Source organism: Punica granatum, chromosome 4, assembly GCF_007655135.1.
Source record: "Punica granatum isolate Tunisia-2019 chromosome 4, ASM765513v2, whole genome shotgun sequence".
Taxonomy (NCBI): Eukaryota; Viridiplantae; Streptophyta; class Magnoliopsida; order Myrtales; family Lythraceae; genus Punica; species Punica granatum.
In genome coordinates, this window is record NC_045130.1 from 31879571 (window position 1) to 31890906 (window position 11336).

The 11336-nt window shown below is 38.9% G+C and overlaps 1 protein-coding gene across 1 annotated transcript; it reads right to left on the reverse strand.

Moving 5' to 3' along the window:
* Nucleotides 1-6906: 6906 nt before the first annotated feature.
* Nucleotides 6907-9097, reverse strand: LOC116204322. Its single transcript, XM_031536410.1, has 2 exons — nucleotides 8631-9097; nucleotides 6907-6988 (listed from the first exon to the last, which is right to left on the reverse strand). The coding sequence occupies exons 1-2, from the start codon at nucleotides 9095-9097 to the stop codon at nucleotides 6907-6909; spliced, it is 549 nt and encodes a 182-aa protein (XP_031392270.1).
* Between the last annotated feature and the right edge of the window lie 2239 nt (nucleotides 9098-11336).

Below are 11336 nucleotides of genomic sequence, written 5' to 3' on the forward strand. Positions count from 1 at the left end.
ACGTTTAGCAGATGTCGCCAACTGTTAGTGATATGCCCTAGAGCTTGATTTATGTATTTGAATAATTCCTTTTATGGCAATAAAGTTTATTCTATTATTCATATATTGTCTATGTTTATTAGAATAAAGTCCTTAAGATATTTTGAATACTTCATTCTTAAGAGTTAAGAATATGAGTAACGAAGTAATTCGGTAAGAATATCTTTAAATTGTTCACGATCGTAGAAGACTTAACTGGACATTATTTCTCTAGATATATCGTCACCTCTATCTGTTTCCATGATTAGTATATAGATACTAATGAAGATGGAGTAGTGATTCTCATGCTATTTGATAACTGTTATCATGACAGATATGTGGATACTTATATGATAAGTAGTCGAACGTGACGTGCAGATAACATTCATACGGTAATTTACTAATGTCAATGAATGTTATCTGGATCGTATTAGTGCATATAGTCCTTAGACCTGAGATGGAACGCTATCTCAAGTATAGGTAATTAGGATTTGCTACTGCTAATGTATTTGTGCTTAGCGTGAGTATTCAGCAGATAGTGGTCTTAGTTAGTTATACTTGGAGTTAGGTGTCTGATCAAGACGGGATTCACTAACCTGAGTAAACAGGGAAAATGTCCTATGGATATGAGTTTTATTCTGGATCGAGAAATCCTCGACAGGGGTAGATAGACTTGAATAGAAAGGAGTTTCTGTTCAAGTGTTACGGATCTAAGAATGAAATTAGAGAGTCCATATGATCGGCTATAGAGTTTGGCATTTACCGTAGCTCTAGCTAGATCGAGATCTTGTAGTGAAAGGATTCAGTGCATGGTATATACGATTAGAGGTTCATCAGAATGTTCCAATTATACATTCGTCATCTTTTGGATTGTCACGATATGTTGCGAGGTGTCACTCGTGAACTTTGGGAACCAAGGGCATTTTGGGAATTATGCTTTCGGTTACAGAAAGAGTTTCTGGTAGTATCAAATGAGTTGATACTATAATCCCATTGCCATTTGATAATGAACCTAGTTAGTCACACACATTGAGCGTGTCTAAACCGAAAAGAATTAATTCTAATTAAGGAATTTAATTAGAAATTAATTATCGAACGAGGTTTGCAATGTGGTTGCGAGGGTGCTAGCACATCCTGAAGCCGAGTTCAATATCAAGGATAAATCTAATTAAGGAAATACGATAGTTTCCTTATTTAGAGAGTTTCTGTAAATAGATTGTCTATTTATGGAAACTCGTGTCGAGAACTTATTTAATCTTTCTTTCTAACTATAAGGGCAAGGCATTGGATGACTTAAATTGTGAGGACTCATTTGTGATTTATTAATTAATTCGGATTAATTAATAATTGCATTTTAGTCCATAGGGTAAGAATATATATAGATATGTTCTTACGGTTAACGAGAGAGGTTAATTGATCGAAAACCCTAATATTAGAAAGAGAGGAAGAGGAGAGACGGCTGAACAGTTGTTGTCGTGAACTCCCAAGGCTGATCGGAGTTCTTCTCGGATCCGATTCGGCGTTTCGGTGTTGTCCTTGGGGTCCTTGAAGAGATCTTTTCATTCCGTGACGATTCCGTTAGAGATCGGTGACCTAGATCGGAGTGTACGGGTCGAGAGGAGTCTAATCTCGGTGGAGACGTGCTCGTGTGGACGAGCTAGAGGCCGAACACTTGGACGGCTAATTTGATCGACTCGAATCAATAAGGTTAGTGAAAAGTTCGTAACTTTTCTTATGGATTCATTGTGTGATGTTATCTATTCGTTTAGAAGACGATTCTTATGTGAAGATGTGATCTTGAAGTTTTTGATTAAACGAGCACGCGATAAAAATTTGATTTTTACCGTAATTAAACTTTCCGATGCGCACGTGCTCGGTTTTCTAACACCAACATCAACATGGGACGATCTATGTTTATGTCGGCCTAAAATCACCTTAATGGAGTGGGCAATCTTTTAACAAGTTGTTAGCTTGTTGATAGATTGGCTGACAATGGTTCTTTTTTTTTGTGTGTGTCAACAAGCTGTGAGTTTGTTATCAGGTTCAAGATACTATGGTGCAACTTATTTTAATCAAACCCAAATAATTACTACAAATATGCATGTAAACTCAAGAATTATATCACATAATTATGTCGAAAATTATTATTGCATCATAATTATCAAACATAATGTTACAATCTCGACCAAACTAGGCCAGTGTCACAAGTTTAACAACAACATAAATATTACCAATAATAATCCCAACAACTTGAAAATCTGTCATACTCATACAACACGATCTTATTACTTAGTCGATAAGCTTCAATAACATCGCCTCTAGAGCCTTCTCTCGAGCCGCAGCCTCCGTCTCCATCGGAGTTTTTCTTGTAGAGCTCGTTGTTCGACTCTATTTTCTTCTTCCCTTTCTACTTGAGCCTCTGCCTCTTGATGGAGTTTTTGTTGTAAAGCTCGATGTTCGACTATATCATCCTCTTCCTCCTTGGGAGGCACAAAGATTCTCCTGCTTCATCATATCAACAACTGAAAAAAAAAGGCAATTCAGTCCACACATGGATAGACAAGCTCGGGGCCAAAAAATTCACATAGTCTCGTCTTATCCCCAACTGAGCCATTATACGGAAGGAGATTAGGAAGGCACTAAGCCAAGGCCTATTAGGGAGCTGAGATTAGACACTATAGCTTGGGACAGGAAATGATATGAGTCATCAGAGACGAGCTTAGCGGGCGTAGCTCTAGGACGAGACGGAGTACCGAGGATCGTGAGTTATAGCTGTAATGGTTGAGGCTCCGAAGCTGTGAGATAGAGACGATGACGGAGATCGACAAAGAGATAGAGTGAGAAGAACCTAGAGTGGGAGGGACTTAGCTCGATACTCAGGTGTAGGGCTCGAGGTCGGACTCATCAGAGGACCGCTGGAGCTCCAAGTAGCTCTAAAGGAGGAGTTTGAGCTCGGCAACAAACTAAGGAATGAGTGGAGGGTAGTGGCGTCGAGGGTTAACACTACAGTCTTGATCAGCGTACACGAGGAAGGGCAGGGGACTTCGATGCACTGCAAATGTAGTCCCTTGCGATAATGGAAGCGCAGGAGAAAGCTCAGGCGAAGCTCGTCGGAGATGGTGTTGGATGGTTGTGCAAGTGGCCGAGGTGCTGAGCTTGAGCTAGAAACCATCGTGGCGGCGCTGCTGGTTGTTGATAGAGGAGGGATTGAAAATGGCAATGACTTGAGGAAGGAAGGGGAGAAGTTCTAGGGTTCTTTTTTTGGAGGCGATGGATTTTTCAAGTGAAGAAGATGAAAGGGTCACAGACTTCGGGAAAAAAGGAAGAAGATGGGAGGATTTTTTTTTTCGGTAATAAAGGAGGCACAAAGCCTAATACAATGAAAGATAAATCTTAAATAACTAATAAAAGGTTCATAGGTAATCACACTGGATATCTAACCTGATACTTCTAGGTCAACAAGCGTGTCGTATGCTACTATGCTATATCCTATTTTGATGGGAGGATTTTTTCTTAAGGAAAGTTAGACATAAAGTCCTTTGGCTAGGCAAGAATTTTCCTGCCTGGCATTTTAATTTTTTCAAAAAAAAATTCAAGACTTTGGGCGACGCTTTTATGGGTTGTGCAAGACTTGTTAACAAGTTGTCAATAAGTTGTCAGATTGGTGACTGTTGAAAATTTTGATCAATTCGCATATTATCAGCTAGGTGACAACAAGCTTACACACATGCAATTTGGTGAAACGAATCCCTTTCGCCTAATGACAACTACTTCCCCATCCATTGTCAGATTATATATGTTTGCTATATATATGATTTCATCTAACCAATGTCTACTACCAACAGTACAACCAATTAATTTGAGTTTAATCTATTACATACATAAATAAAGTTATAAAGGAAAAGCATAGTCAAGTATGGACACTCCAACTAAAAACAAAAATCAGAAAAAAAAACACACGCACACACATACATAAGTGACCATTTCATATCACCTTCTAAATGAGTTTCTAATCCGTCGATATACATATATCAAACATCGAGAGATTTGTATACAAACCTCTCAAGGAATTAAGGTACATCCAATCACATTTAAATATGGTCACCCAAAAATCACTCTAAAATCCAAACATAACATACTTGCACAAATCTCGTGAGATTTGTATACAAACCTCTCGATGAATTAATGTCAACCCAATGACATCTAAACGTAGTTACCCAAAAATCACCATAATAGCCCAAATCGATCATACTAGCATAATGTCCGTAATATAGTTCGCCATCAGCAAGAACCATCACACAATTTTGAGATTTATGAGACCTCTCCCTATTCATGGTATGGAAGCGGAAATAATTTATAATCAAAGTACCAAAAGTATACATCACGTTATTCAGGTCTTGCACAAGCCAAATTTCTTCACGACTTACTAGGTCAGCAGTCAAATGACCTTTGGTACTCAATTTGAGAGATTAGCATGTGCTAGGAAATCGTTGATGGTCCAAAGGAGGGAAGCTCATGAAGTGAAACTCATAGATGTAGAGGCATCAACTCCAACCCATAACTATTTCACCTCTCAATCAATAGACGCAAGTACACATCAATGCCATAACTCAATCTTGATCTCTCACCATGGGTAACCATTGATAATATGATAAACGATGCTTTAATGCAAACTGATGGTACCAAGTTGTAGGAAATGAGAAAAACCAATCATGTACTATGTGTGGTGCTCATAGTCCCGAACTGATTGAATCCATTACTCTCTAAACCCAACCGAACATTCCAAATATGAGCAATAAAGTCCGAATACCTTTCATCGAAAGCTTTTCAAGCTCTATTAGTCTTATTGGCTTAGTAATGGGAATCTGGGAGATTACTTCGCTTGAATATGAATAATTTAGCAACTCCAACAGAATTGTGAAAGAGAGACGGTGCAAGTACAAGCATATAATGAATTACCGTCTGTCATACGTGAAATATTTAATTACAAATTCAATAAGCTTATTGCATACACTGCAAGTACAATCATGTACGCTCTTCTAATGAGTTTTCAAAGTGGGAGATAATGAGAGACAATACTTATGGGCAATTTCATTAATCTATCAATTAGGTACTTAAATAAATTGGCATCCTGACCATCCAGTGCTGGCTTGACATATAATGAATTACCGTCTGTGAACAAACTGATATGTTGCTAACAGTAGACTCGACAAAAAATTTGAAATAACTGACTTCTGACGACCTACAAAAACGTCATCATAGATATGAGGGGGCGATGTTACTGCATGGGTTAACAAACTGTTAATCTTATAGTTTTATGGTTTCAGCATTTTAAGATTTTAGGATTTTAGGCGACTAAACCTCCCGATCAATAAGAAAAAGTCGTCTCATAATAACTTTGTTGCTACATTTCCACAAACGCCAGTGTAGGTTGATCTTTCTGCAACTATTTGGGCCAACGTACGCTAGGGGTCATCTAAAGCACGTTTTAGGCGACGTTTATCTATGAGTTGTCCTAGGCCCATCTTTTCATTACTATTGTGTGGCTGAAATTTATCTATGGATCGTTTAAAGCACGTTTTAGGTGACATTTGCTTACGAGTCGCCCCAAACCCCATGGCATCAAGCTTTTGGTGACGTTTATCTATGTATCGCCCCAAAAAAGTCGGCGTAAGCCTTTTTTGTTGTAGTGTTATTGTAAAAAACTTCATTCTATATGGTGGTTGTTGTTCCAAAGAAGTCCAAACGATATTAGAATAACAAGAAATCGAATAATAAACGATACCAAAGATACGTGGTAAAGTTCTCAAATGGAGGGAAACATCCACGACAGAGCATGAGTATCCACTAGACCGAAAAACTAGAGATTACAATTGAGATATCTCTTGTGTTTTCCAAGCCCCTTTACCGACCTGAACCTCACCAAGAAGAGTCTTCCTAACCTCTCAATTCTCTCACATTTCTCAGTCTAAAATCCTAGAGTTACAGAAAAAATATTACTGAGAAAGTTCTCGAATGATCTTGCCCAACACCACCAACTCTTGCAATATTATTCCCTTGAGTACAAGACTCGCTCCCTTTTTATAGATGTAAGAACATACCCATAACATTCTAGAATATCTCTAGAAATATCTCCTATGAATATATTCTAATATTACACAAAATCACGCCCAAAACGGAAACAAGAATTGCCGACCGACTAGCATTACTACAGCGAAACCACAAGTTGCTACGACAAAACCTCTCATTGCTGCAATAAACTTCATTATTGCTGCGGCAAACCCATTTTACTAAGCACAACTCAATTTTGGTCATTCTCCTCGTTTTGATTGATTTCATCATCGTTTTTGGGTCTTCGAATCTTCTAGACTTAATGTGAGACACCTCTAATAAATCTCCACCTTGGCTCACATTCAACTAAGCATGATCAACCTCCCACTCGACTACTCCGTCGCAGCTCCAACTGGGCCCTACCTCACCTTGCACGCGTGCTGCTCAAGTCCAAGCCACCCTTGGACATCTCCGAGGTTCCGGTCTTCCTCAGCTTTCCTATTATGCTCATTCCCAAGCTAACTCGTCTACAAGTCGTATCCCCAACTGTGGCATTACCTAAGACCACCAACTCTGCAAGCTCGAAAAGATCTTGCGGTCTCACATGCTCTATCTACCTGTCTCTTGTACACGAATTGTTCCATAGAGAGTGTTGTCTCCCCTCAGACCTTCCCATTTGAACATCATCTACCATCACAGGCTAAGTCTCGAGAGTCTCCGGGTTTTCCATCAAGAACTCCACCTTCTTCACAGGTTTCTTCACAGGCCAAGATTGCCCAAGTACTTTTCTTTCGGAGTCGACCTCTCGAACGTTGTCATAGTACTGGCTTTACTTTGCTAAACATATAACTGCTCTTGTAACACCCTCATCATCAGCACGAGAGCTCCCTTCGAGACCTTCAAACCTCTACCTTGACCCCTGTACTTGTAACAAGAGCATCAAGACTTCCTAACGAGATCAAATTTTTTCTTATAACCAGACATGTAATATTGTCGAGGTGGGTAGAGTTAGAATTGAGATGTATAATGGTAGTGAGATAATATTGTCAGAACAGTCTTTCCGACCTCTCAATTCTCTCACCTTTCTCACTCTAAAACTCTTGAGTTACAGAGAAAATATTACCTAGAGATTCCCGAAAGATCTCACCTAACACTCACCATCCCTCGCAACGTTGTTCCTTTCAGTACAAGACTCACTCCCTTTTTATACATACAAGAACATACCCATAACATTCTAGATTATCTCTAGAAATATCTCCTTTGAATATATTCTAAGATTACACAAAATCACGTCCAAAACGGAAACAAGAATTGGTGACCGACTTGCAATCCTGCAACAAAAACACAAGTTGTTACATGAAAGCCTCCCATCGCTACAACAAACTTCATAATTGTTGTGGCAAACCCGTTTTTCTGAGCGCAACTAAACTTCGGTCCCTTCTCCAGGTTTCGGTTGATTTCGTCATCGTTGATGCGAGACACCCCTTAACAGAGACTTTAAAATTGGGGGAAGTCTCTGCACTTGTGTTGGAGCATATGTTACTGTAGTATGACGAACCCACAAGTCGAATTCATTTGGCAAAACCACTCCGCTTGTATCGCAACAAAGTCGACCAAAACTCGCCTTGTTATGAAAATTTGTTAATCCCGAACTATTAACTTTCAAAATCTATCTCATCTATCCATGGGAGTACGTGGCGCCGTAATAGTTCAGTACTAAAATACTTGTTTGGCACGTAATTATGTGAGTAATGGCATTCGTGGACGATTAAGTACTTTTTTTTATTAAATTATTATGAGGTAATGTATGCCACGACTATATTAAATTATTTCTCGCACTTTAATTAGACAATCAAAAGAACCAAGTTTTTTAATCGTTTTTGCTATCCTTTTGTGCGGGGTTGAAAAGGCTTCTGCCGATCAACGCCTTTCACATGAGTCGTTCTTCTGGGAGGACCAAATCAAACATACATTACATAAAACAATTTCTAAAGAAGCCATCATTCAAAATTCATGAACAAATTGCTGAGGTTGCATAACAAATCATCTTCTCCTCCGTAAATCAAGAAGAGTTTTTTCTGTACAAATATTTGACGTCTTAATAGTCCCGAAACCATGGAATCAAGATTTGGAAAAGTCTTCTGCCATATATATGTATATATTTACATTTTATTTGTAATTGTATAATATTAAGACGTCATCTGACGTTCGATGCAACAGTATGTGCCCACCATTTGAGATTGTCTTTCATGGCGGTCTCGTTGCTTAAGGTCGGGAAGTTCCAATTCACCAGCGGTCTCTCCTCCTTCTTCCTCCTGTCTAACCAATCCCATCTCTCGGAAAGGTAAGGCCTCGAAATCGTCGAAGATGAATCGGATTCTTGAAATTCCTGATGATCGACTTGTGCATCTCCGTGTTGTTGTTGTTGTTGTTCTTCTTCTTCTTCTTCTTCTTCTTCTTCTTCTTCTTCTTTATGTTCCTCGTCTTTCTTCCTCAGTCTCTGCAGCCCGGGAATTATCGAAGCCAAGCTCGAATCTTTGTCCTCCGCGGAGAAGACGAACCCAAGATCCATGAACCCTTTTAGCTCCTCGAACTCGAGATCCGACAGGCTCTTGCTGAGAGCCTTCTTGTTCTTCATCCTCCTCCGGTCGTCCCACCTCTTGCTCTGCCGTGAATTCACAGATACACCAGTCCCCTGTTTCTGGAATCCGGATAAAGCTTCCTCTGAGATCTCCTTCCCGGACTCAACCGGGTGGAGATGGGCCAGCGGTCGAAGGACCGAGTTGGGCGATGGCGAATCCGACAGTAAGCTCGCCCGCAAGCTTAGCTGGTCGCTCATGGACCTCGATAGGGCCGACGAGACCCGGGTGATCTCTTCAATTCTTGATTCCGATGATCGCTCTGTGACTTCTTGATCCCGATCTAGGACAATCGACCCAGATGACGACGTAGGAGCCCTCTTCGCGAAGATCTCCTGCTCAAACCAGCATGAATCTAGGAGACTCACGATCGCTTCTGCGTGCTCCATTAATGGCGGCTGAAGCAGAGAGAGAGATGCAAAAAGCCTTTTAACGGTTGCGCGTGTAATAATTGGGGAAAGAAACCTGCAGGGGACTTACTATATATAACGGGCCTAGTTACGAAACTGCCCTCAGAGTTTTGTGCTTTATTACGAGAGAGTGAGCTTTGATTTCCCACGTGTTCCATGCATTTTCGGTCATTTTGAATGTAGTACGGTTTTCCCAATCGTTAATGTTTTACTTTTACTTTCATATTGTCCGTGTCCGCGTCCGCGTCCGCGTCCGTGTGAAGCTGATTAATGATTTTATACTTTCCCAGAAAGTGCCGTACTAAATGAGAACATTCGGGTGCTGGTTACGTGGACGGGTTTGGTGACTATGCATAATAAAACATTCGGACATCGAACGCTCTGCTCATGCCACTTGGCAAGGTCTTTTAAATAATGTATATACCACGTGACATTATATAATATCCAACGCTTAACAAAAAGCCTTGTATTTGGCTTTTTATATAGCAACTCACATAGCATTTGTGCTTTCATCTAACTATTGTTTGATTAGGATTAAATGTTACTCGCTCAAATACGATAGACGGTCCCTTTCTAGGTAAATTTTTTAATATATCCTGAATACTTTCACGCACAGATATATATATATATATACATATATATTATATGAGATGTGTCAAATTGATAATTTTAATTTACATATATGCTTGACCTTAATGCACAAGTACTAGTTTTTCATTAAAAATAAAAAAAGGTTTCTGTAATTGCTTCTAAGTAACACCTTGCTGGAATTGCTCCGAAGCATTATTGCAGTCGTGAGAGAGAGCCAAGTCCTAATTTTTTGATGTTGCTTGTGAGTGAATATCAGCTAAACCCATTTGGCACTTTCGATAAGATATATATGAAATCGATGTAGTCCATGATTTATCATGAAAAGGTCACTTTCAATATTAATTAAGGGCTAAGAAAGGGGGAGAAAAGGATATTTCTAGATTGGAGCTCCTGAAAATATCTATCGATTTATAATGTATTAATTAATAAAACTAAGGACCTTATCTATATTAATAAGCTTTGATTTGAAAGTAGGGCTGCTTTGGTTTCGCAATGGCTCGTTTGAATAGATCATGAAAGTCTTACTGCTTTAATTTGACTGCATCGGGCATTTTAGGACTTTGATTAGATCTAAAGGTTTTGATCTTGGAAGGATTTCTCATCTTGACTTTACTTCTATATTTCCACAGTAGTAGCAGTTTGTATATGAATTTCACTATGGCTTTGTTTTTCGATTTTTACTGGGAGTCCATATAGAGTATAGTTGGAAGAGTTTGAGAACGGATTACATCAACTAGAATGATTTCTATAATTGTACTATCTATGTTTATTCGATGTGCTTTAACTACATATATTTTCCTTTGCAGTGATCTTGATAGAGTTGATATATTTTTTTGTCTTCGTAATTTACCCTCTTGTACATTTTCTTTTGTATCCGTTTTGTAAATCAATGGATATTCATTGATTACCGAGAAAAAAAGCACCCCTCATTTGTCTAGCCTAATTTTTTTTGATCATAAGAGAGTCTCATGAGTCTAATACAATGTAATAGTAATATTAAATATTTAATAAAAGAAGCACGTGTAATCCCACGATGATAATCGTACCTGCAACATCTTAATTAATAGGTAAAAACATACGTTACTGCACTACACCATTTTTTCTCTTGTCTAGCTGAGTTTTATTCCATACTTAATTTTATGTTTAGTTCGATTCTTTTAGGAAGACATTAAGGTTAATTCATGATATATTAAATTTCCACTACATATACACGTATGGATCCATATTATGCGCTCATGAGCAACGACTAACAATGGGCATGCTGTTGCCCTCTTGCTCTGAGGTTACCAACCGGCAACCAAAAGATGGATTTTTTTTTTACGTACTCTCATACTAGGCGTAGGCGAGACTTACATTACGCGCATTTTGCAACTCTCAATCTCTGTTTTGGCATGCTATGGGTCAACATATCTAGTTAAAGTGCCATGTTGGTACCGCGCTAATTTTCACTTGTCATATATGTAGTCGGAGCTCATATGTCATAATCCCAATGAACTTGAACAGATAGCTTGTCATTTATCTTTTCAAACTTCTTGATTTTACTTCTGCCATCTGTCTCAGCTTCCACTGTCGTTCCACCCCTCAGAACCTTTTTATATGGGATCTATGGTAGTATTGCTTGTATGGT

Excerpts from the sequence above, each read along its gene's own strand:
- LOC116204322 (XM_031536410.1), bottom strand. The coding sequence starts at position 9,097 with ATGGAGCACGCAGAAGCGATCGTGAGTCTCCTAGATTCATGCTGGTTT. Across the intron at positions 6,989-8,630 it reads AAAGGGTTCATGGATCTTGG|GGGTCAAGGTAGAGGTTTGA; the intron begins GTTCGTCTTCTC and ends TTACAAGTACAG.